At 43.6% G+C, this 27,581-nt stretch overlaps 1 protein-coding gene across 2 annotated transcripts; it reads left to right on the top strand.

Moving 5' to 3' along the window:
• dctn3 (dynactin 3 (p22)) lies at nucleotides 1–27,581 on the top strand. 2 transcript variants are annotated; one of them, XM_038790646.1, is made up of 8 exons: nucleotides 1–156; nucleotides 7,962–8,046; nucleotides 10,984–11,070; nucleotides 14,737–14,820; nucleotides 16,310–16,368; nucleotides 16,637–16,696; nucleotides 17,752–17,876; nucleotides 27,462–27,581. In XM_038790646.1, the coding sequence occupies exons 1-7, from the start codon at nucleotides 73–75 to the stop codon at nucleotides 17,839–17,841; spliced, it is 549 nt and encodes a 182-aa protein (XP_038646574.1). In that variant the 5' UTR covers nucleotides 1–72; the 3' UTR covers nucleotides 17,842–17,876; nucleotides 27,462–27,581. The 2 variants fall into 2 exon arrangements, with proteins under 2 accessions (XP_038646574.1, XP_038646573.1); XM_038790645.1 differs by lacking the exon at nucleotides 27,462–27,581 and having other exon boundaries at nucleotides 2–156; nucleotides 17,752–18,948.

The following is a 27,581-nucleotide window of genomic DNA, read 5'->3' as shown; positions in this document are numbered from 1 at the left end:
CCCGTCCCGTCCCTCTGATGTTATTTCCTGTGCGCCGAAGGCGGGCCGGAAGTGGTGGTGGTGGTGGTGACAATGGCGGAGCTGAAGAAGCTGCAGGGTCGGCTGGAGAAACTGGAGACTCGGCTGTACGGAGAGAGAACGAGACAGGCCGGCCAGGTAAAGGGGGAAAATTGAGGGAGGCAGGCATGGCCAGTGAAAGGTAGAGAGGCAGGACGAGTTGGGAGAATGGTCTTGACATGGAGGAATAGTGTGGTTGGGGGAGAAGGAGTCCGGAGAGAGCCATACACTGAAGGGGTGAAGTGGAAAGAGAGAGAAGTGAAGTTCGAGCTAGATTGAAATTGAATTGCTTTTTCGAGTAAGCAAGCAGATGGGTTAAGGGTTTGCGCTGTCCACTGTTCATATTGAAGAAGGAATAGCCTATACAATGTTTTGTAGTCTTCTGTTTGGGGTTAAAGGATAGTTTTTCAGATCGGCAGAAGATGGGAAGTGGGGTCTCCAGGATGAGTGTATTCTTACATTTTTAGATTCTTTCTCTGCCTTGCCATTAAATGTGGATGCTCTGGATACCTAGGTGAAGCTTATTGTGTAAGATATCAGAATTTGATTGAGTTATCTGTTAGATTGGTTGATATAGCCTTGCCGGCTCTTGTGTTTGGTCTGACTTTCATCAGTTTATGTGTCAAAAGAAAACACAATTTTGGTCAGGATGACAGATTATGTATAACAGTCATTTTCAAGTATGACAGGCTATTTGTTTCTGATGTCATATTTTCCAAAATATTTACACTATGAATACAATAGGAACCATTTAAATTTATTGGAATCACGTTATCTTTTTTCCTTACTAAATAATATGCTTATCCCAGGATACTTGTTTATTTCAACGTTTGGTATGAATGTAAATATTGGCTGTCAATGTCTATTTTCACTGCTGTAAAAGTCCTTTTCCAGTGATCTTAATTTGATGCAAAATCTATTTTATGGCATCTCATGGTTACTATGTGGATCTTGCATGGAATGGTGTGGAGATGCCGGCGTTGGACTGGGGTGAGCACAGTAAGAAGTCTTACAACACCAGGTTAAAGTCCAACAGGTTTGTTTCAAACACGAGCTTTCGGAGCACTGCTCCTTCCTCAGGTGAAAATACCTCTTCATTCACCTGAAGAAGGAGCAGTGCTCCGAAACCTTGTGTTTGAAACAAACCTGTTGGACTTTAACCTGGTGTTGTAAGACTTGCATGGAATGCCATTGCATCATCAGGATCTTAGTCCTGATTGTTTACTATTTAACGTTCATAAATTTCACAAATCTTGTCAATGTAAATTGCTCCAACTTGCCATGAAAAGTTTCTATATTACTAGTGTCCTCATCTTGCTAAATTGAAGACTACTATTTTCAGTGCCTCAGTGTGCATTGCCAAATAGCTCTGACATGTTGTGGATACTTTCTGAGACTCAGTGCAATGTCAGAATTTTCCAAATTCTCTTGAAACTTCTCACGTTCCCTGCTAAATTAACTGCAATCTCTAGTTTGGCTGGACAAGTACAATTTGGATAATAGATTTGTTGAAGTAACATGGGCTATATTGGAGGATAAAAAATAGGAGCAGCAGCAGACCATATGGAACTTTAACGAAAGGGAAAATGCTGGAAAATCTCAGCAAGTCTGGCAGCATGAAATTAAATGAAAATGAAAATCGCTTATTGGCACGAGTAGGCCTCAATGAAGTTACTGTGAAAAGCCCCTAGTCGCCACATTCCGCCGCCTGTCCGGGGAGGCTGGTACGGGACTCGAACCATGCTGCTGGCCTGTTTGGTCTGCTTTAAAAGCCAGTGATTTAGCTCAGTGAGCTAAACCAGCCCCTGTAGGGAGAGAAAAGAGCTAACATTTTGAGTCCAATTACTCTTTTTGTCAAAGCTAACAGACAGAGAGAGTGGGAAATATTTATACTGTGGAGTGAGAATGAAGGATGAGTCATAGCCACAGAAACCCAGGGATACTGGGTGCTAATGGCCACAGATACCAAGGGGAAAGGGCTGTTTTAGCACACGGCTAAATCGCTGGCTTTGAAAGCAGACCAAGGCAGGCCAGCAGGCCAATTCTCGTACTAGCCTTCCCGAACAGGCGCCGGAATGTGGCGACTAGGGGCTTTTCACGGTAGCTTCATTTGAAGCCTACTTGTAACAATAAGCGATTTTCATTTTTTTCGTTTCATTTCAAGAGTGTTAATGGCAGTCCCCAGAGAGGACAAAAGATGTGAAAGGTCAAACAGCAGGGAAACTAACATCAGTGGTGTGGGGGAGGGGAAGGGGGAAGCAAAGAGGAGAAAGGTGCAGGAAAGGTGGGTAAGATTGGGGGGGGAAATATTAAATGTATATTAAGAAAGAAAGAAATGGTAAAAGACAGTCAAAATGAAATGAAAACAAATGGGTTGAGGTGGGGCTGATCATCTGAAGTTGTTGAATTTGATGTTCAGGCCGGAAGGCTGTAGTGTGCCTAACCGGAAGATGAGATGTTGTTTCTCCAGTTTGCGTTGCGCTTCACTGGAACATTGCAGCAGGCCAAGAACAGACCTGTGGGCATGGGAGCAGGGTCTTTTGTTAAAATGGCAGGCAACAGGAAGGCCAGGATCCTGAATGCGCACAGACCGAAGATGCTCAGCAAAGCGATCACCCAGTTTGCGCTTGGTCTCTCCGATATAGAGGAGACCACATTGGGAGCAGCGAATGCAATAGACCAGATTGAAAGAGGTGCAAGTGAAACGCTGCTTAACCTGGAATGAGTGTTTTGGGCCTGGGATGTTAAGCATGGAAGAGGTAAAGGGCAGGTGTTAAAACTTCTGCGATTGCATGGGAAGGTGCCATGGGTGATGGGAGAGGTACTGGTATGGTGGAGGAGTGGACTAGATTATCTTGGAGGGAACGGTCTCTGCGGAATGCTGACAGAGGGAGTGAAGGGAAGATGTGTTTGGTGGTGGCATCAGCTTGAGTTGGCGAAAACGGCGGAGGATTGTGCTTTGCATGCGGAGGCTGGTGGGGTGAAATGTGAGAACGAGGGGACTCTATCCTTGTTCTGGGAGGGAGTGGAGGGGGTGAGGGTAGTGGCACGGGAGATGGACCGCACACTGTTGAGGGCCCTGTCCACAACTGTAGGTGGGAAATCATGGTTGAGGAAGAAGGAACACATTTTTGAAGCACCATTTTGGAAAGTGGCATCGTCGGAACAAATGCGACGGAGGCGAAGGAGTTGAGAGAAAGGGATGGCGTCCTTACAGGGTGTAAGGTGCGAACAGCTGTAGTCCAGATAGCTGTGGGAGTCAGTGGGCTTGTAGTAGATATTAGTGAGTAGTCTATTGCCGGAAATGGAGACAGAAAGATCAAGGAAGGGAAGGGAAGTGTCTGAGACAGTCCAGGTGAAAGTGATGGAGGGGTGGAAACTGGAAGCGAAGTTGGTGAATGTTTCCAGGTCCGGGTGAGAGCATGATGCGGCACCAAAATAGTCATCAATGTATCGGTAAAGGAGTTGTGGCAGGCCTGGAACATGGAATGTTCCACATATCCCATAAAAAGGCAAGCGTAGCTAGGACCCATGCGGGTACCCATTGGTACACCTTTGATTTGGAGAAAGTGAGATGAATTAAAGGAGAAGTTGTTGAATGATAGAACGAGTTCAGCCAGGCGGAGGAGAGTGGTGGTGGATGGGAATTGTCCGGGTCTCTCTTTGAGAAAGAAGCGAAGGGCTCTCAGGCCATCCTGGTGTGGGATGGAGGTGTAGAGGGATTGCATATCCATGGTGAATAGAATGTGGTTAGGGCCATATGGAACTTTAAGTCTGCTCCCCTATTTAACACAATCACGGCTGATTTTCGGCCTCAACTCCACTTTCCCTCTGCTCCATATCCTTTGACTCCGAGAGATCGAAAATCTATCCTTCCAGCTTTAAATGTGCTGAATAATGCAGCATTCACAGCACTCTGATGTAAAGTATTCCAAAGTTTCACAACCTTTAAGTGAAGTAATTTCTCCTCATCTCAGTTATCACTTATCCTGAGTGTGTGCCCTGTGTTCTAGGTTCCCCAGTCTACCCTTTTAAGTTTCTTCAACCTGCCACAAATGAAAATCCCTTCTTCTCACACCACTCTTGATTGTATGATTCGATGAGAATGTTTCATTTTTCTAAACTCCAGAGAATATAGACCCTATTAACTCAGCCTCTGGCCACAGGACAACCCTCTCATCCCAGGATCAATCTTCTGAAACTTCGCTGTACTGCCTCCAATGCAATTCCGTCTTTCCTGGAATATTTTTTATTCAAACTTGGTCACCTTGTAACCATGCCTTTGTAAAGGCATTTCAGTCAAGTTCATTTATCTCTTTCTGTTCCAGTTTTGTTTATCTGGTTATGAATGCTTCACGCATTCAGAAAACCAACCTTTTCATTTGTTTTTTTTAGTTCTTTGTGTGGACCTTATTTACTGATGTGCTATTACAGTTAGATTCTCTGGCCTTTCTTGTCTTGTCCACTCTGCTCTTCTTTATACCCAAATTGCCAAACTGCTCCATTTCTCTTCACCTGACCCTCTTTCCCCCTCTAGTAGCGTAAAGCGCAAAGCCCTATTCAGAGTCTATAGTACTTCATTTTATATATATATATATTACTTGTCCGTACTCAGATCCCAGCCCAATTCAAGTGGAGCTCCCTCTTTCCTGGGTATTGCTGCCAGTGTCCCTTACATATCATTAATTCTGAAAATAAAAGATTTTGCTCATCTTATTTACAGCTCGCTTGCAGGCTCTTGTGGCCACAGTTAAGTATTGCAGCTTTACAAGATTATATTGATTTGTCATTTTATGATCTTTTCAGCACTTGGATCTTGGAAGTATACCGTAACAAATAATTCCAAAGGAGGAAACTATATGTGTTTAAGAATGAGAAACCATTCATGAATCACCTTGTAGTGTTATTTGGAGGACTCTGAATTTTGAGTCTCAAATTAAAGGAAAAGGATGAGATATATTTTGGTAATATCAACGGTATAATTACTGTAAAACAGTAATTTTGTTGGAGGATTTCCAGTTGAACAGGAGCCCTTTAGAAAGTCAAAATTGTAGTACAGAGCTCCATATTTGTTTCAGAGCTATAGGTGGGGTCTGCCTCCTAATCAACATCTCCTGGTGCCAAGATGTAGTAACACTGGTGAGTTTCTGCTTCCCGGACCTAGAATACCTGATGCTACAATGCCTCCCCTACTACCTTCCGCGTGAGTTCAGCTCCGTTATCCTGACGGCAGTTTACATCCCACCCCATGCAAACGTGAAAATTGCACTGGACGAAATATTCACCACCACAAGTAGCCTTGAAACGAAACATCCCAAGGCCTTATTCATTGTAGCTGGGGACTTCAATCAGGCCAAGCTCAAGAGCGTACTACCAAGTTACCACCAACACGTCACCTGTTCCACCAGAGGCCCAAACATCCTGGACCACTGCTACACAAATATCAAACATGCCGACTGCTCTATTGCCTGCCCACACTTTGGCAAATCTGACCACAAGGCTGTGCTCCTGCTCCCGGCTTATAAGCAAAAACTGAAGCGGGGAATCCGTCAAAGAAAGTAGTGCATTGTTGGCCTAAGGAATCGGTGGACTGGTCAGTATTTAAAAACTCTGCAACCAGCCTGAATGAGTACGCCACTACGGTAACTGACTTAATTAGTAAGTGTGTAGAAGACTGTGTGCCAAAGAAGCAAATCCGCATGTTTCCCAATCCGAAACCCTGGATGAACAGGGATATCCACTGCTTGCTGAAGTCTAGGTCTGAGGCGTTCAAGTCAGGCGACTCTGACCTCGACAAGAAATCCATCAAAGATGCCAAAAGACAGTACCGGACCAAGCTTGAGTCCCAGGCTAGCCACACTGATCCCCGCCGTCTATGGCAAGGTCTGCAAGACATAATGGGCTACAAGATTAAGGCATGCAAAATCGTTGGCTCCAAAGCACCCCTCCCTGATGAGCTCAACGCATTCTATGCCCGCTTTGAGCAAGAGGTCAGCGAGACCAGGCTCTCCACCCCAGAAGCCGCGGATGAACTTGTATCTGAGATCACCACTGCAGACGTCAGAGCAGCCTTCTCGAAGGTCAACCCACGGAAAGCCACTGGCCCGGATGGGGTACCTGGACGAGCACTCGGGTCTTGCGCGGATCAGCTGGCGGGGGTATTCGCAGACATCTTCAACCTCTCTTTACAACAATCTGAGGTCCCTATCTGCTTCAAGAAGACGACCATCATCCCTGCACCAAAGTCAAGCAGCGTGCCTTAAATGACTATCGTCCAGTGGCTCTGACATCCATCATCATGAAGTGCTTTGAAAGGTTAGTCATGGTACAAATCAACTCCAGTCTCCCGGATTGCCTTGATCCACTACAGTTCGCCTACCGCTGCAACAGGTCCACAGCAGACGCCATCTCCATGGCCCTGCACTCTACCCTGGAACACCTAGATAACAAAGACACCTATGTCAGACTCCTATTTATCGACTACAGCTCAGCCTTCAATACCATAATTCCTACGAAACTCATCTCAACTCCGTGGCTTGGCCTCTGCTGCTCCCTCTGCGACTGGATCCTGAACTTTCTAACCCACAGGCCACAATCAGTAAAGATAGGCAACACCACCTCCTCCATGATCATCCTCAACGCCGGTTTCCTCAGCCCCCTACTACTTGTACACCTATGACTGTGTGGCCCAATTCCCCTCCAGCTCAATTTTCAAATTTGCTGATGACACCACCGTAGTGAGTCGGATTTCATACAATGACACCTTTTCCATGCAGCTGTGGGAAATACAACACCTGCCCTTTTACCTCCTTCATTTTTACCATTCAAGGCCCCAAATACTCCTCCATGTGAAACCGTAATTTACTTGTTATTAAAATCAGAATGCAATGCTCACTGCTCAAGATATGTTTCCCCCTACATTGGGGAGACCAAACACAGACTGGGTGAATGACTACTTTGCAGAACTTTTTGACTCAGTTTGCAATCTTGACCCTGAATTTTCCTGTCCCCTGTCATTTCAATTCTCTATCTTGCTCCTCAACTGTCCTTGGCCTGCTGTAGTGTTCTGCTGCATCCTGACAAACAGCTTCGCACTGTACTGCCTTCTGGACTACAGTAGTTTAACAATTTTAGATTATGACCTCATGCTCTAGTGTTTCCCCTGGTTTGCTTTCACCTCCTAATCCATTGACTTTACATTTGGGTGCCTGCTAACTCACCTCGTCTAAGCCCATCTTTTTGTTCTTCACTTGTCCCATTGTCACTTCCTTTGACTTTTCACTATGAAACGGGTTTGGCAGTTATTCTGCCCTTTCCTCCAACCTGTCACAAACCAAAGACGTTTGGAAGAAGAATCATATCAGACTCAACATGAACTCCGTTTCTGTCTTCACAGATGCTGACAAACCTGTTGTGTTTTTCCAGCGTTTTATGTTTTCTATCGCAGACCTTATCCTTCTACTCAAGCTGCCCCCTTTCACGTGCTCAAAACTTGTTATATTTCTAACTTACCCCAGTTCTGTGGAAAGCTCACAGCTGAAACATAGCCTCTGTTTTTTCTCTCCTAATGTTGAGTATTCCCAGCTTTTCCTGTTTTTGTTTCAGATTTCCAGCATCCACATTTACATAATAGGCCATAATACAACTTGAGTCTTTGCCATTCACTACGATCAGAGCTGATTTTCAACCTCAATTTCACTTCCCACCATATCTCTCGATTGCCGTCGAGCTAGTGCAGTTGGAGAGGGGTGGGGTGGACTGGTTGGAATTTGGTTTTGGGAAAACATCAGTCTTGGCTTTTTGACTAAAATTACAGGGAAAGCCTAGATTTGATAAGAGTGCAAAATAATTTTGACCCAAGATTTACTGTTCGATTATTCATCCTGTATGCTTTTTTCCCCCAGTTTACAGATGCTGTTGTAAAAGTACAGGCTTCTCTGGGGAATATTTCCAGCAAAAGAGAGAGGATAAAAACTTTGTATAAAAAGAGTAAGTACAGACAACTCAGTTCAAAGCAAGTTTGAGCTATTTTGACTACACTTGTGTTAAAAGGTACATTTTCACATCTTTATCTTGTCTGTAAACATTTTTCAAGTTTTTTTTCCATCCTTCATTATAAATTCCAAATATTTATGCTCAGAAAAGAATCTCCAGATCCACGTTAAAAAATAAAGTTTTTTTTTGTTTTGAAGCTAAGGTGAAAAGCAATGGATACACTGCAGGACACCGCCTGAGTTTATAAAGAGTAAATGAAAAGAATTGAGAAATCATGAAAAGGTAAATTAAGAAATAGTAGGCACAAAAGGCAATGCAAAGAAGTTCCATAGTTTTGAGATCCTGCGGGGGAAAACATTGGGAGTCTGTGCGGTTGAATGGTGTTAGTCTCCTTCGACATTAAAAGCAGTATTGGGCCGGTTTTAGAGAATTTGTAGAGAATTGACTATTGGGGACTGAACGATTCGGGACAGCTTTAGCAGTGGAACAGATGCTGAAAATCTGTTTATGGTCAGGAGTTAGAATATCCAAGAGCAGTAAATTAAAGAGGGTTATGGTTGGTGCCATCAAAGGTAAGATTTGGGTGTTGTTAGACTTGCTAGAGGTGTGAGGAAACTGTATCTACTTGAGTCAAATAGATTGGGTAAACCTACTAAGTGGCACTATTACAAACAGAAGAAAGGTGAAATATCTTTATGATACTGCGAAGGAAGCTATCTTAGCCATTGAATTCTTGAAGGATTCCTCATGGAAAATTCAGGAGGGAACTGCGGATACAGTAAAGATTTTAGATATTCAGTTAATGCATAATGCAGCTGACTCGCAAGTCATATGTCAAAATGAATGCATCTTTAGTCCATCACAGTACAAGACATCTCCGAGACTGGGCCTTTCCAGATTCACTCGCTGCCCAAAGAAACAGGAGCTGATGTGAACAGGTTCTCTTTGTCCACCTTTGTCTAAACTTGTCAACATCGTGTACACCTCTATGGACCTCGCTTCTACCTATGTTGCTCAGGAGAACAACCGCAGCTTCTCCAATTAACCTTGTTGCCAAAAGCCAATTTCCTGCTTCCCTGGAACTGTTCTGGTCTCCTGCTCCCTTTTCCATCACCTTCACATCCTTTTTAAGGTGGTGACCAGAACTGGACACAGTACTCTAGCTCTGGTCTGACCAGACTTTATAAAGCTTCAGCATAACTTCCCTGTTTTTGTACTCAATATCTCTATTTATTAAGTCCAAAATTGCATGTCCTTTGCTAACTACTTTCGGAATGTCCTGCCACCTTCAAAGATTTCGGCATAAGTAACTCTCAATACCCTCTGGCCCTTAACACTCTATAGAACTGTGCTATTAAGTCTCTCTTGCCCCTCTCTTCCTTCTGCCAAAATGCATCACTTCACACTTCTCTATGCCTCTAAGTACATAATCACCTTCTTTGCCCCGAATATCACCCCACCACATGGTATCCGTTGATTATTACACATGCCAGTAAGCAAGAGAGGGACCCACGATGATGGTTCAGAAACGCCTGGCTATCTCCCTAATTATAGAATCTCCTATAACCTTTCTGCTGTTTAGCACCCCCATCTGAACTCTTTGTGTACTCCCTTTCCAATTGGTGACATGATCTGGGCATCACTCCCAAGTGTCATCATTCTTTGTCTCCAATGCTGGTTTAGGATTGGCACACACCCTGAAGACTTTTATACTTCCTACTCTTTATCAGTTTATTATCCTGAGCACACTCAGCCTGTGAGGTGGCCAACTCTTGGAACATACAATCAGGAAATTCTCACCCTTCCTGTGACTCCCATCTGGAATTTGGAAATCCTAAATTTGCGCTCAGTCAGTTGTTTGTAGACACTTACCACATATGGGACTGGATTCTCTGCCCCGCCGCGTCACTTTTCTGCCCCGACCAGCCAGCAAGATTCTCCGTTACGCCAGCCGGTCAACGGGATTTCCCATTGTGGGGCAGCCCCACGCCGTTGGGGAAACCCCCGTGCGCCGGCTAAACAGAGAATCCCGTCGGCGGAGAATCCCGCCCATGGTCTCCCAATGCACATAAAGTGACCTGAAGTTCCCATAAGGCACAGGAATTGCAACAGGTCTCAGCTATCTATCCATGATCTGAAGGTGAAATAAATCTTCATTCCTTATTTTAGACTATGGTTAGCACCTTGTTTAAAATCTTTTGCTTCATAATAGCCCTTTTAGTAGAGTTCTGATTTTTCACAGGATACTATGAAAAGTTTTTTTGCAGTTTCAGCACTAATATTTTGTGGTTCAACGTAGAACAACAATTTATCTTAAAATAACCTCTGGAAACCAATTTTTGTTGTGCAATGCATATTACAGCTTATACGTTTTATTACAACAGTTCAAATAGTAGTGTATCAGTTGTAATGTTTGGGATCTCGTCTTCATGTTTAGACATGTATATTATAAGTTAATTTTGCTCAATTTGGAATTTATTTTGAAGTTTTTGCACTTTGATGCGGAATTTTTGGGAGGTATAAGAAGTTGCTGTTGCACAGTTTTGGTCTGTGTTATTTCTGGTCTGAATAAATTTGAGGGACTTGATGGCATTCTTCTGTTCCACTGGTCATCTCGTAACATTTGTTCAGCGAAGCAAATTAAGTTATAGCTTTAAGTTACAATATGTAATTGAACGGGTAACTTTTCAACTATGCCTTGTTGCCTCTGGTGGAAGAGTGTATATGCAAAATCTTGGCCATTCAGCTGTTGTCTTTTGGGTGTCCTTGTAAGGTTTGATCACACTTTGTTCTGTTTCTTTTTAAATTGACAACATCTTTGTTTCTGCAAACCAAGATAATTTTGTTACAACTTTCTGTAGAATACAAATGTTTTATATCTTTTCCCTTCAATATAAGAATTTAACTATTTTAGTTTTTCTGTATTTTCAGTTGAAGATCTGATAAAGTACTTGGACCCTCAATACATTGACAGAATTGCTATCCCAGATGCCATGAAACTAGAGTTCATCCTAGCAGGTAACTATGCTCGCAGGTATCAGTAACTAAGTCTGAAAAATTAAATTATATAGAAATAATACTTCTTAAAATCGATCTTCTTTTGAAGATTGGAGGTATATTTTGGGAGAAGAAACGGGTACAGAAAGAACATTTCTAAAGCACATTTAAAACTTAAAACAAAATCTAAAAGTACTTCACCATTTTTTTAATTCATTCATAGGATGTGGGTATTGCCGGATCTGCCAGCAATTATTGTCCGATCTATAATCGTCCCTAAAAAGGTGGTGATTCACCTCCTTGAACCGGGGTAGTCAATGTGGTGAACAACAGGTATCGGTGTTCCCATGCATCTGCTACCTTTTATTAAAGCAAATTACTGGATGCTGGAATCTGAAACCAAAAGAGAAAATGCTGGAAAATCTCAGCAGATCTGGCAACATCTGTAGGGCGAGAAAAGAGCGAACGTTTCGAGTCCAAATGACCCTTTGTCAAAGTTTTGACAAAGGGTCATCTAGACTTGAAACGTTAGCTCTTTTCGCTTCCTACATATGTGCCATACCTGCTGAGATTTTCCAGCACTTTCTCATCTGCTACCTTTGTCCTTCTAGGTGGGAGAGGTCACGGGTTTGGATGATGCTGTTGAAGGAGCCTTGATGAGTTGCTGCAGTGCATCTTGTAAATGGTACATGCTGCTGCCACTGTGCATTGGTACTGGAGGAAGTGGATGTTAAAAATGGTGGATGGGGTGCCAATCAAGCACGCTGCTTTGTTCAGGGTGGTGTCCCAGAACAGAGACAATTGATCCTCAATTGCCAAAACCATCTTTCTTTGTGCTAGACATGATTACAACCAGTGGAGTTTCTCCCAAATTCCCATTTACTTCAGTTTTGTTGGGGCGCCTTGATGCCCCACTCTGCCAAATGCTGCATTGATGTCAAGGGCAATCACTCACCACAGCTCTTAAGTTCATCTTTGTCCATGTTTGGACTGAGGGTGTAATCAGGTCAGGAGCTGAGTGGGTCTGGTGGATCTCAAATTGAGCATCAGCAAGCAGTTTATTGCTGAGTAGATGTTGCTTGATACAACGTTGACACTTCCCATCACATTACTGATGTTCGAGAGTAGGCGGATGAGGCATTAATTTGCTGGGTTGGATTTGTCTTGCTTTTTGTGGAAAAGACGGAACTGGGCTATTTTCCACATTGCTGGATAGGTGCCAGTGTTGGACCTGTACTGGAACAGCTTGGCTAGGGTGCAGCAAGTTCTGGAGCAGGGCTCTTAAGTACAATTGCCAGAATGTTGTTAGGGCCCATAGCCTAATGTCCTTTCTTTACCTGGTGTGGCCTACATGTGACTTAAGACCTGCAGCAATGTGGTTGACTCTTAAATGCACGCAGAAATGGCCGAGCAAGCCACTCAATTGTATTAAACTGCTACAAAGGAATGAAACCAGACAGGCCACCCAGCATCGACCTCAGCATTGGAAAAAATGGCCAACCCAGCCTTGTAGACCCTGCAAAATCCTCCTTACTAACAACTGGGGGCTTGTGCCAAAATTGGAAGAGTTGACCCACAGACCAGTCAATATAGTCATACTCTCAGAATCATACCTTACAGATAATGTCCCAGACGCTGCCATCGCTATTCCTGGGTATGCCCTGTCCCCCAACAGAGATGGCAGCACAGTTGTTTACAGTCGCGAGGGAGTTACCCTACGTGTCCTCAACATTTACTCTGGACCCCACGAAGTCTCATGGCACCAGGTCAAATATGGGCAAGGTAACGTCCTGCTGGTTATCATTGTTTCCGCCCCCCCTCCAAAACACTCCTCCATGTTGAACACCACTTGGAGGAAGCATTGAGGGTGGCAGAAAGTACTCTGGGTGTGGGACTTCAATGCCCATCACCAAGAGTGGCTTGGCAGTACCAACCTGGACCGAACTGGCCGGGTTCTACAAGACATAGCTGCTAGACTGGTACTGTGGCAGGTGTTGAGGGAACATCACACTTGACCTCATCCTCACCAACCTGCCTGCCGCAGATGCATATGTCTATGACCGTATCGGTTGGAGTGACCACCGCAGTCTTTGTGGAGACACAAGTCCCATCTTCACATTGAGCATATCCTCCATAGTGTTGTTTGGCACTACCATCGCACTAAATGGGATAGACTTCGAACAGATCTAGTGACTTGGCATTCATGAGGTGCTGTGGGACATCAGCTGCAACAGAATTATAATCAACCACAATCTGTAACCTCATGGCCTGGCATATCCCTCACTATACCATTACCACCAAGCCAGAAGATCAACCCTGGTTCAACGAAGAGTGCCAGGCATGTTTAAAAATGAGGCTTCAACCTGGTGAAGCTACAACACAGGTCCATGGATGACATGCGTGTCAAACATCATAAGCAGCAAGTAATAGACAGAGCTAAGCTATCTGAGCTCTGATGTCCTGCCACATCTAGCTGTGAGTCCTAGTGGACAATTAAACTACTCTCTGGAGGAATGGGGCTCCACAAATATCCCCATCCTCAATGATGGAGGAACACATTACAAATATGCAAAAGACAAGGCTGAAGCATTCGCTACAATCTTCAGCTAGAAGTGCCGCGTGGATGATCTATCTCGGTCTCCTCTGGTGTTCTCCGACATCACAGATGTGAGTCTTCAACCAATACGATTCACTGCATGTGATATCAAGAAATAGCAGGGTAGCATGGTGGTTAGAATAAATGCTTCACAGCTCCAGGGTCCCAGGTTCGATTCCCGGCTGGGTCACTGTCTGTGTGGAGTCTGCACGTCCTCCCCCTGTGTGCGTGGGTTTCCTCCGGGTGCTCCGGTTTCCTCCCACAGTTCAAAGATGTGTGGGTTAGGTGGATTGGCCATGCTAAATTGCCCGTAGTGTGCTAATAAAAGTAAGGTTAAGGGGGGGGGTTTTTGGGTTACGGGTATAGGGTGGATACGTGGGTTTGAGTAGGGTGATCATGGCTCGGCACAACATTGAGGGCCGAAGGGCCTGTTCTGTGCTGTACTGTTCTATGTTCTATGTTCTAAATGACTGAAGGCACTGGATACTGCAAAGACTATGGGCCCTGACAATATTCCGGGCAATAGACTTGAAGACTTGTGCTCCAGAACTTGTCGCACCCCTAGCCAAGTTGTTCCAGTACAGTTACAACACTAGCATCTACCCAGCAACATGAAAATTACCCAGATGTGTCTCTCTGCTATACAGTAAGATCCCCTCCTGCTCTGCTATACAGTAGGAATTAGGCTGATCTTTGACTTCAACTTCATTTATTCGCCATATCCCCACATTCCTTTATTCACCCATTATTTAAGAAATTTACCAATCTCTATCTTGAAAATGTTAAAGTGTGAGCATCCTCTGCTTTCTCAGGTAGCAAATTTCAATACTTCGCAATTCTCATCTGAAACCTCAATTATCCAGGTTCTTGTTCTGAAAACATTACTGCTAGTTCTAACAACTGCCAAGCCCCTTAAGAATTTCATAAGAATCAATGTTCATTGTAGGAGATTTATGTTCTATTTGTGGCTGTACAATCAGCAAATACAATATGCAACTGGTACCAGGATTACTATGAACCAGTAAGATCCTTTGAGCATGCTGTGGAGTATTTGGGAGAAATTTATGAACTTTGTTTTCCTTGCACTATAGAGGAACATTTTATCCATTCTCAAGTGCGTCTTTTAGAATCTGTGAAAAAACATCAACCATATCTCGAGAGTGAGCACATTAAAGGTAAGTTCGAGCAATTATTTGAAAAATGATCTTGTCCAAAACTTTCCAGTTGCAATCTTTCCTTTTAATATTGCCTGGTTAAATAAATCTCTTATTTTCTTTACTGTCACATGAGCACTAGTTTAAAACTACAATTTAAGGAAGTTACGACACCCTGGGCGAGGGTGTAGCTAATTCCTGTCCCACTTGATCCGGAGTTACAATAGAATTGAATTAACCAATAATTCTTAGAAAAATACCCTCAGTCTTTGGCCCTTGGCTGCCCAATAATTACAGTCACCAAGTATGTAAATCTATACACAATTACTTTCTCTTTATAACAAGAAAAAACTATAATAATCTTTAATAGTGTCACAAGTAGGCTTACATTAACACTGCAATAAATTTACTGTGAAAATCCCCTAGTCGCCACATTGCGGCGCCTGTTCGGGTATACTGAGGGAAAATTCAGAATGTCCAATTCACCTAACAAGCATGTCTTTCAGGACTTGAGGGAGGAAACCAGAGCACCCGGAGGAAACCCATGCAGACAGTGGGAGAACGTGCAGACTCCGCACAGTAACCCAAGCCGGGAATCGAATCCGGATCCCTTGTGCTATGAAGCAACATTGCTAACCACTGTGCCTCCGTGCTGCCCTAATGAAATATGCAGCAAATACAACAGGCTAACTATCATCTAATTCCTAATCCCCCACTTTAATTTGCCCTCATCCTCTGTATATCAATATATATATACATATATATATATATACACACAAGACAGACAAACACAGGGGTGAAAATAATAAGTAAAAGGAAAACAGTCTTTGTTTCAGATGGTTGTCTTTAAGCAGACCTTCCTTCAAAGTAAGCTTTCAAATCCAGGTCTCTATTTGCAGCCTGTAATGGTTTCAATGTAGATTCATTCAGGTCTCTGCAGTTTCAGAAATACAGCAACTCAGCCTTCTGAAGAGAGCAGGTCCTTTCCCCTGTGTGTCCAGGATTCTAACTGAGCTCCTTGGGTCTCTGCAAATCATTCCAGTCGAATAGGACCCAATCACCACCTGTTAGCGGGCAGAAACAGCCTTTTGGCCAATTTATTGGCCACGAGTCAACCAATCGAACGGAGTCCCACCCCATCTCACAGGTGCTGAAAAGTCTGGGTCTTTCTGTCCAAAGCTAGTGTTCTCTGTTGTAACTTTTGAATTCCTCATTCTTTCTGCTGCTCGACTTCAAGATACATGTCATCCATGGGTCAAAAATGATAACAGCAAAAATAAAAAAAGGGAAATAAGGGATTCAGCAGGAAGGACCCTTACAATGTGGAAAGTTTAGTTATCACCGAAACTGCCCTCACCCTCTCCCAGCCTCCTGCCTCCCCAACTTCCTCTTGCTCTCATTTGCACCCCCTCATTGCTGTGAATATCTGGGGGTAAAGTCTCCTGAACATCACAGGATATAAATGTGTATATTATGCAAAAATCCAACTTCTTGTTTGGTATTTCTGCAGCTGTTCCAAACTACTCTTCAAAGGTACAAGCACTGACCGAGGTTCAAATTCAGGAGCAGGTACTTACTATATGCACTGCAAATATTTAGCATTTTTCAAAACACTTATTGTACAGCATGAATTTTAGTGATCAATTCGAATTAAAATTGTGGTACAGTAAACTTTCTTGTCTGTTTTTTAAATCTTACTCAATTTCTTTTAAAAATAATGTTAATAGAACCAAATTAGTAATATAATTTGCCAGTTCTTTGATAATTTTATTTTAATCAGTGTAGATACGAGTTTTTAATTCCACTGTAATACATTTTTTTTCTCGTTTTTATGTAGGATCAATGTAATGCAATCACAGAAGATGTAAGCAAGATGCTTGATGAATATAACAAAATGGTATCCTTTGTTTTCTACAATCGACATTTTCATCTGGGGATCTCGTATGCCATTTATTTAGAATGCTTGTTCATTAACTCCTCTGCAGCTTGAAGGAGTCCTGGCTGCCCCGTCATGAGCAACTGATGTGGTTTGGGAGATTGTAGGGCGGGGATGGATTTTTCTTAATCCTATACCTGTCTTGAACTTATAACTTCACATTTCTTACACATATGGCAACCTTGAGGTTGTTTTGGGTTCTGATAAGAAACGAAAATCGCTTATTGTCACGAGTAGGCTTCAATGAAGCTACTGTGAAAAGCCCCTCGTCGCCACATTCCGCCGCCTGTTCGGGAGGCTGGTACGGGAATTGAACCGTGCTGCTGGCCTGCCTTGGTCTGCTTTAAAAGCCAGCGATTTAGCCCAGTGTGCTAAACCAGCCCAAGAGATTGATCGGCCTATGTTTTTTACTCAGGTTGAAATATTAGAGTTAAAAAAATAGTTTACCTTCACTCCACAGTACCGGAGTTATTTTCCCCTTCACCTAACTCCAATTTTTTATGCCTGGCATTTTTGAATTTCCGTACCCATCAACATGTTACTAATTTGGAAATTAATGTCTCAATAACTTATTTCTAGATGGTTATGAATATGTATTTCTATGGTTCTGTTAACCAAGGGTAGTTGGAATGCAAATCAGCAGCTGGCATAGGCACCTCAAAGTGGGAAATGATGGATGGGATTCTTTGTGGGCTCAAATTTCAATGATTCTCACTGGCAGATATGAGACAAAATTAAAGGTGTGTTTGAGCTTTGGCCCCAATGGCAGGCAGTATCGTTTCAAGTGTTTGTTGATGATACTACCTTTAATGAATATGTCCTTCTGGCAAACTTCAACATCAAATTGGAGTTAGGATGTTTTCTCTTTTTGGCACTATTCATGCTGAACCACATTCATAAGTGAGGAACTTATTTCATCATCTTGGTTTATTGACTGTTGGAGTAAATGTTTGAAGTTTAAAATTCAAGTACTTTTAAGATTCTACAGATACCTTCACCTTAACAGTGACTCTCAGATTCTACTCCTCTCAAAGCAGTTTGTTCAATGGGAAGAACTCCTAACCAAGCTTGAAGCTGCAAAACAAATAAAGCCGCTTTCTGACTAATATCACATAGCATGCGAGGATCAAAATGTTATGTGGTAATGGAGCAAACCATTCCTTTTGCTATCTATATAGTATTGTATATGTAACTAGTAATATTGGAAATAATATTGTTTGAAAATATATTCCCTACAGTGAAATATTTTAAAATCTGAAATGGGAGAACTAGCATTGTATGATAGTAATCAGAGTGGCAAGATGAATGTCCCAATCGAGTGTCACATTTCTAGGTTTACATTCTAATATTCTAATATGGTCATAAAAATTTTATTCATGTTTGAAAAAGAACTGTTTATTCACATTTGTGAATAATTGCTATTCTTTTAGATTTTAAAGATTGGGTGATGAGTACAGATATGATGCAAAGCTTTTTTGTGCAACCTAAGTAACATAGAATTTTTGAAGTTTACTATCTCACTGGATTAATTCGTCAAGAGAATTGTACATGCATATACTGAATCCCTATCTGTTTTGTGCATACTTTGATAATTGAGTGTGTTCTGTGAGAACCAGGTACAATGGTATGGACGGGGAATGAACAGAAGTTCCATTTGTGGACAGACGGGCAAGAAGGGTCTACTGAATATAATTTGAAAGGGTGTTGGTTTTGTGCTGAGCACAGCATCAGCAGGTTGCATCAACTGCTTCCTCTTAAAATTTTGAACAAAAATAGTTAATAAAGTCACTTGGTAATGCCAGGAAAGGTTTGACTTTGAATTAACCACTCAATCAAGAGATTCCATAGTGTCCACTCCCGTGGGGATACATCAGGCGGCTCTCTTTGCAGAGAGGACCCTGAGTAAATCTGGACAGTTTAAAAGTAATCTGCATCTGACATATCCGGGCAGTTTCCTATCCGAGTAGTAACTAGCCCTAACTTTGCTCAGATTCTGAGATCAGAGCAGACATTCTCTTAAGTACTGTAGCAGTCACAGGCTAACATAAAAAGGTCCTTTTTTAAATTAGGCCTGTAGGAATAATGAAATTAATCCAATCTTACTGTGATTGATACATCTAGTGTTTCCCATTAAGATAAAAACATTAAACGCTTGTGAAGTGGTTATGACCAACACAGTCTAGCACTAAATAAAGCAAATAAATATACAATAACTAAACCGAGTCATTATAATAATTCTATGAATCCCAGTGGTCGTTGAGGAATTCTGTTCACTGGATTGCAGTGTCCCCTTTTACTAGGTTGTTATTACAAGAGTTTGAGACAGTAAACCATGAGGCGTCCATTGATCTTGGAGGTGCTGCATGGTACGGGCAGCACGGTAGCATGGCGGTTAGCATAAATGCTTCACAGCTCCAGGGTCCCAGGTTCGATTCCCGGCTGGGTCACTGTCTGTCTGTGCGGAGTCTGCACGTCCTCCCCGTGTGTGCGTGGGTTTCCTCCGGGTGCTCCGGTTTCCTCCCCAGTCCAAAGATGTGCGGGTTAGGTGGATTGGCCATGCTAAATTGCCCGTGGTGTCCTGAAAAGTAAGGGGGGGGGGGGTGGTTGTTGGGTTACGGGTATAGGGTGGATACGTGGGTTTGACTAGGGTGATCATGGCTCGGCACAACATCGAGGGCCGAAGGGCCTGTTCTGTGCTGTACTGTTCTATGTTCTATGCATGTTGTCACCTTAAAACAGTCTGGGAGGCTTTTGCCTCCCTGCTTAGATCTTCCTCTTTTTCCTGTCTCCATACCATCCATTAAATCACAAAGTATGATCAAATGGATGAAGACATATTCAAGGTGCAAAGGAGTGGTGCCACAGTGGGATGCCAGTCCCCTAGCAACTGGAGCCTTAAGTTAAAACCAACTTTCCTTCTTTATTGTTTTGGAGTTTATTTTATGTTTGGATCATTTTTTTTTTATTTATTAAAGAATATTGTTACTGCTGCTTCCAAGACTTCTCATTTCTGAACAATTAATGTTAGGTAAGGTGTGAACTGCAATGGCAAGTGTTAACATTTAAATTAGAACAAAGCTGCCAACTCTGGCTATCCCGACCGACCCCCCCCCCCCCCCCCCCCCCCCCCCCCCCCCCCCAAATGATTTACACAAGGATAATTTTTTGTAGTGGGTGCAGTTAGTAGTGAATTTTATCTTCAACTGCTTGTGTGTCAATCTGGTCCTGCGAGAAACATTTAGGTAGCGGGGAAGCTAGAAATTTCCTCTCTGATCTGAAAGATGATCAAATAAGTTACAGAGACCACCGTGATTGTGAATAACAATACCCCCCTCCCCCGTGGCCCTCATGACCCACCTTTTTAAAAAAAAATATTCTTTCAAAGTGTGGGCTTCACTAGCTAAGCCAGCTTTAATTGCCCATCCCTAATTCCCCTTGGGAAGGTCATGTTGAACCGCCACCACCATTAATCGCTGCAGTCCCTGACATGTAGGTACACCCATTGTGCTGTTAGGGAGGAAGCTCCAAGATTTTGACCCAGCGAGAGTGAAGGAATGGCGATTATGGTTCCAAGTCAAGATGGTGACTGGCTTCGAGGGAACGTGCAGATGCTGTTTCTATGTTTCTGCTGCCCCTTGTACTTCTGGATGGTTATTTTAAAAGTTATTTTAAAGAAGCCTTTGTAAGTTGCTGCAGCGCATATTATAGTTGGTACATACTGGTGGCACTGTGTGTTGGTGGTGGGTGGGTGCCAATCAAGCAAGCTGTTTTGTCCTGGATGGTGTCAAGGTCCTTGAGTGTTCTTGGAGTTGCACTTATTTAGGCGAATGGGGAGTATTCCATCAACATCCTGATTTGTATCTTGTAGATTGTGGACAGACATTGGGAAATCAGGAGGCAAGTTACTCTGCAAAATTCTCAGCTTTGACCTGCCCTTGTAATTGCAGTATTTATGTGGCTGGTCCAGTTCAGTTTCTGGTGAGTGATAATCCCAGGATGTTTATAGTGGGGGTCTTGGCAATGGTAATGCTATTGAATGGCAAAAGAAGAATGTTGTATTCTCTCTTGCTGGAAATGGTCATTGGATAGCACTTGTGTGGCACAGATGTTACTTGCCACTTAGTAACCCAAACCTGAATGTTGTCCAGGTTTTGCAGCATATGTAAATGGGCTGTTTTGAATGGTGCTAAACACTGCAAGCATATGCAGACATTCCCATTTCTGACCTTGTGATGGAAGGAAGGTTATTATTGAACAGCTGAAGATGGTTGGGCCGAGGACACAAGCCTGAGGTCCTCTTTCAGCAATGTCCTGGGTCTGAGACAATTGGCCTCAGACAGCCACAAACATCTTCCCATATCCAGTTCTGATGATCACTTTCATCTTCTCGAGATCATGTATGAATAATTGTGATGAACCCACCGACTGCTTGTGTCAGCAGCTTGTTCCAATAAACAACAACACCACCTCCACGATAGTCCTCAATACTGAATCCCCTGTATAGGGAGTACACAGCTTTGCGTACTTAGCCGCCTACTGTATTCCCTATACACACAGAACCGTACCCCCAAATTTGGCTCCAACTCCATCTACAAGTTTTCTGATGACACAACCGTAGTGGGTCGGATCTCGAACAACGATGTGTCAGAACAAAGAACAATACAGCACAGGAACAGGCCCTTCGGCCCTCCAAGCCTGCACCATTCATGATACCACCCATGGCCAAAGCCCTCAGCACTTTCTAGTGCTGTGTCCCTCTTTACCCATCCTATCCATGTATTTGTCGAGATGCCTTTTGAACACTCAATGCATCTGCTTTTACAGCTTCCCCATGCAACACATTCCAGGCACTCGCCACCCTCTGTATAAAAAAAAAACTTGCGTCATACATCTCCCCTAAACTTTGCCCCATGGACCTTAAACCTATGCCCCCTGGTGACTGACCCTCCACCCTGGGAAAGAGTGCCTACCCATCCACTCTACCCAGGCCCTCATAATCTTTTAAAACTCTTATCAGGTCGCCCCTCAACCTCTGTTGTTCTAATGAAAACAGTCCAAGTCTATTCAGCCTCTCCACATAGCTAAAACCCTCCAGACTAGGTAACATCCTGGAAAACCTCTCCTGCATCCTCTCCAGAGCCTCCATATACTTCTGGTAGTGTGGCAACCAGAATTGGGCACAATATACCAAGTGCAGCAATAGCAACGTTCTATACAACTGTAGCATGACTTGCCAGTGTTTATAATCGATGCCCTGTCCAATGAAGGCAAGCATTCCATATGCTTTCCTGACTTCCTTGTCCACTTGTGGTACCACTTTCAAAGATCTGTGGGCTTGTATGCCCAGATCTCTCTGACTCTCTATATTTGCCATTTACTGTATATTTCCCCTCTTAGACCTACCAAAATGCATTACCTCACATTTGTCCGGATTAAACTCCATTTGCCATTTCTCTGCCCAAGTCTTCTACCTATCTCTGTCCTGCTGTATCTTCTGACAATCCTCGACACTACCTGCCACTCCACCAACCTTTGTGTCATCCGCAAACTTACTAATCAGACCAGCTACACTTTCCTCCAAATCGTTTGTGTATACTACAAACAACAGTCACCAGCACTGTTCCCTGTGGAACACCACAAGTCAAAACATTCAATTTAGCAAACACCCTTCTACTGCTACCGTCTGCCTTTTGTGATCGAGCCAGTTCTGTATCCATCTTGCAACCTCGCCTCTGATCCCATGTGACTTCACCTTTTGCACCAGTCTGCCATGATCGGGTAGCAAGGTAGCACAGTGGTTAGCACTCCGGAGCGGAGAAACTACGACATCATCTTCGCAGCCTTCAACACGTCATTGATGAAGATGAACATCTTGCCAAGGTCATCCCCACACCCCACTACTTGCCTTCAAACAACCGCGCAACCTCAAACAAATCATTGTTTGCAGCAAACTACCCAGCCTTCAGAACAGCGACCACGACACCACACAACCCTGCTGTGGCAATCTCTGCAAGACATGCCAGATCATCGACATGGGTACCACCATTACACGTGAGAACACCACCCACCAGGTACGCGGTACATACTCGTGTGACTCGGCCAACGTTGTCTACCTCATACGCTGCAGGAAAGGATGTCCCGAAGCATGGTACATTGGCGAGACCATGCAGATGCTGCAACAATGAATGAACGGACATCGCGCGACAATCACCCGGCAGGAATGTTCCCTTCCAGTCGGGGAACACTTCAGCAGTCAAGGGCATTCAGCCTCTGATCTCCGGGTAAGCGTTCTCCAAGGCGGCCTTCAGGACGCGCGACAACGCAGATTCGCCGAGCAGAAACTTATAGCCAAGTTCCGCACACATGAGTACGGCCTCAACCGGGACCTGGGATTCATGTCGCATTACATTCATCCCCACCATCTGGCCTCGGCTTGCGAAATCCTACCAACTGTCCTGGCTTAAGACAATTCACACCTCTTTAACCTGGGGTTTAACTCTATCTTTGGATCTGTAAAGATTTAATTACCTGCAAATGCTCGCATTTTAAGCATTGTCTAGCATCTTTGAATTTGTCATATATACGTTTCTGGAACATACCTCTTCATTCACCTGGGGAAGGAGCAGTGCTCCGAAAGCTAGTGTTTGAAACAAACATGTTAGACTTTAACCTGGTGTTGTAAGACTTCTTACTGTGCTTATCCCAGTCCAACGCTGGCATCTCCACAAAAAGTTTGGGTGGGGTTACGGGGATAGGATGGAGGCATGGGCTTCATCAAGGGCCGGTGCAGACTCCATGGGCCGAATGGCCTCCTGCACTGTAAATGGCCTCCTTCTGCACTGTAAATTCTATGACGAGGCACCCACCGCCCTTGTGGGTGTTAAATGAGTACTTTACGAGGTGTTAAATGAGTACTTTGCATCAGTGTTCACCAAAGAAAAGGACTCTTTGTAGGGTGTGTGGATAGTCGGGGCCATGTTGACATCAAATAGGAGGTGGTATTGGGTGTTTTAAAAGACATTAAGGTAGATAAGTCCTGGGCCGGATGGGATATACCCCAGAATATTGAGGGAATGGGCAGGCACTCTTTCCTAGGGTAGAGGGGTCAGTCACAAGGGGGCATAGGTTTAAGTTCCATGGGGCAAAGTTTAGAGGAGATGTACGAGGCAGGTTTTTTTTTACACAGAGGGTGGCGAGTGCCTGGAACGCGCTGCCAGGGGAAGCTGTAAACATCACCCACCGCCCTCCCATCATCAATCAACTTTGTCACCTCTGCAAAAACCCGATCAAGTTTGTGAGGCATGAACTCCCCTTCAGAAAACCATGCTGTCTATCGCATCGCTACTGAGTCTATTTGTTTCACTAATGAGTCTATTTATTTCCAGATGGGTATAAATCCTGCCCCTGAGAATTCTCTCCAATAATCTACCTACTACCGATGTGAGACTCACCGGCCTAAAGTTTCCTGGAGTATCCCTGCTACCTTTCTTAAACAGTGGTATCACATGAGCTAATGTCCAATCCTCTGGGACTTCACCTGTAGCCCATGAGGATACAAAGATGTCAGTCGAGGCCCCAGCAATTTCCTCCCTTGCTTCCCTCAGTATTCTGGGGTAAATCCCATCTGGCCCAGGAGACTTATCTACCTTAATGTCTTTTACAACACCCAATACTACCTCCTTTTTGATGTCAACATGACCTTGATTATCCACACACCCTACAAAGAGTCCTTTCTTTGGTGAACACTGATGCAAAGTACTCATTTAACACCTCGCCCATTTTCTCTGGCTTAACACATAGATTCCCCCCACTGTCCTTAAGTGTTCCAATCATTTCCCTGGCCACCCTCTTGCTTTTTACACATGATTTAAAAAGCTTTGGGATTCACCTTAATCCTACTTGCCAAGGACTTTTCATTACCCCTCCTAGCTCTCCTAATTTCCTGCTTTAGTACCTTCCTACTTTCTTTATACTCCTTGAGGGTTTTGACTGTCCCCACCCTTCTAGACCGTACAAAAGACTTTTTTTTTGACGAGGTTCGCAATATCCCTTGTTATCCAAGGCTCCCTAAACTTCCCATACTTATCCTTAGTTCTCTATGGAACGTGACTTCCCTGAATCCTAATCAACTGTTGCTTAAAATACTCCCACATATCCGATGTTGATTTACTCTCGAACAGCCGCACCCAATCCAAATTCTTCAATTCCTGTCCAATGTTATCATAATTTGCCTTTTTCCCAGTTTGGCACCTTACCCATCCCTATCCAAAAATAACCTAAAATATAAGGAATTGTGGTCACTACTCCCAAAATGTTCCCCTACTGAAACCTTAACCACCTGTCTAGGCTCATTCCCCAATACCAGGTCCAGTACTGCCCCTTCCCTCGTTGGACTATCTACATATTGCATCAAGAAGCCTTCCTGGATACACCTTACAAACTGCCACACTAAGCGAGTCCCAGTCAATATAGCGGAAGTTAAAACCCCTGACCACAACTACCCTGTTACCTTTGCACCTCTCCAAAATCTCTGCCTGTCTGCTCTTCTATCTCTCACTGGCAGTTGGGGGGCCTGTAATAAACCCCCAACATTGTGATTGTGCCTTCCTGTTCCTGAGCTCCACACAGATTGCCTCATTGTATGAGCCCTCCGAGGTGTCCTCCCGCAGTACGGCTATAATATTATTCTTAACCAGTAATGGTTACATCCCCTCACCTCCTTTTACATCCCCCTCTATATCCTGAAGCATGTATATCCTCCCAACGTTCAGTTGCTAATCCTGCCCTTTAACTATGTTTCTGTGATAGCCACAATATCGAGTGCTAATTAGTGCTCTAAGTTCATCTGCCTTACCTACTTTACTTCTGGCATTGAAACAAATACACTTCAGACGACTGCATTTGAGCAGACAGGGTGATGTTGTTCTCAATTTGTTTTTCTCTATTTCTCCTTCAGTTATTATACCTTATAAACTAACACTTGTTCCCACCTCCCTGTAAGAGTACAGGAGGGAGATAGAGAACCTAATGGTGTGGTGTAATGACAACAATCTCTCCCTCAACGTCAGGAAAAGTAAAGAGCTGGTTGAATTAAGCAAAGTATTGTACACACCCCTGTCTGCATCAATGGTGCCGAGGTGGAGATGATTGACAGCTTCAAATTTCTAGGTCTGCATATCACCAACAATCTGTCCTGGTCCACCTACGTTGACGATATGACCAAAAAAGCACAACACCGCCTATACTTCCTCAGGGAACTAAGGAAATTCGGCATGTCCACATTGACTGTCACCAATTTTTACCAGATGCACCATAGAAAGCATTCTATCTGGCTGCATCACAGCCTGGTATGGCAACTGCTCAGCCCAAGACTGCAAGAAACTAATGAATTGTGAACACCGCCCAGTCCATCACACAAACCCGCCTCCGATCGATTAACTCTGTCTGCACCTCCCACAGCCCAAGACCGCAAGAAACTACAGAGTCGTGAACACCACCCAGTCCAACACACGAACCCGCCTCCGATCGATTAACTCTGCACCTCCCGCAGCCCAAGACCACAAGAAACTACAGAGTCGTGAACACCACCCAGTCCAACACACGAACCCGCCTCTGATCGATTAACTCTGTCTACACCTCCTGCTGCCTTTGGAAAGTGAGCAGCATAATCAAAGACCCCTCCCACCCAGGTTATTCACATTTAACTTCTTCCCTCAGGCAGGAGATACAAAAGTCTGAGAACACACACTAACAGGTTCAAAAACAGCTTCTTCTCTGCTGTTACCAGACTCCTGAATGATCTTGTTATGGACTGAACTGATCTCTTCACACATCTTCTCTACTTAGTATTGCACACCGTATGCTTCACCTGATGCATGTGTCGCTGTATTTACATTTTGTATTTATGTATGTCTGTTATGGGCCAGGATTTTTAAAAGTCTAAAATGTATTATAGAGTTCACTTGACCTATAACTTTTTGTGAGATTTGTCTAGGATGAGCACAAGAGCCTACCCTTCAGGTGTTATTCAACAGTTTTCCTGGACACTTTAATTAAAAGAAGCTTTATTCTAAGAACTTAGTTAACATTTATATAAACACACACCAAGACTTTTCATCAATTACAAACATAAAGATACCCCAATCTATGTCTAACACTTAATGAATTCCCCCTTAACTGTTCCAATTCAAAAACAAAATCCCATAAACCAAAGCCCCTTTTCAAGGGCGTGGCCCAGCACTCACTTGAATAAGACTGGCTTTCCCTGAGATTCTAATCCCGTTTTACCAGCAGGTTTAAACCCTTGCGGAAAGCAAACTATATCTTAAAAGCCACCACCAAGGTGATTTTTCACTGGAACAGACATTTAATATGAAACTAGAGAGAGACAGACCAAAACACTACTTTCTCCTGTCTGAGTCCACAGGAGTCCAACTCAAAATGGAAGCAAACCAAAAACCTCACAGAGCCACAGCCCAACTCCACCCACACAATGACATCACTGAAGCCATGTGATAAGACAAAAATCTTCGTTAAAGGGACACTCACTTGACAATCTTTTTTTCACATATGAAATGATCTTCCTGGGCTGTACGCAGAACAATACTTGTCACTGCACCTTGGTTCATGTGACAAAACAAATCCAATGGTCTTAGGCCTTTGACTGTCCAACCAAGTGTCCTGCTTATGTCACTAATAATTGTATCCTGTTTCTCTCCTTCTCCAGCGGACCCGAAGAGGAGCTTGAGTTTGGCAACTTGAGGATTTTAACAGTAACATCATTTGCAGTGTTAATATAAGCTGACTTATTACACTAATAAAGATGATTATTATCTGTTTCAAATAA

Source organism: Scyliorhinus canicula, chromosome 3 (genome assembly GCF_902713615.1).
Source record: "Scyliorhinus canicula chromosome 3, sScyCan1.1, whole genome shotgun sequence".
Taxonomy (NCBI): Eukaryota; Metazoa; Chordata; class Chondrichthyes; order Carcharhiniformes; family Scyliorhinidae; genus Scyliorhinus; species Scyliorhinus canicula.
Note: the sequence above shows the minus strand (reverse complement) of the source record. Positions and strands in the feature narration are given on the sequence as shown.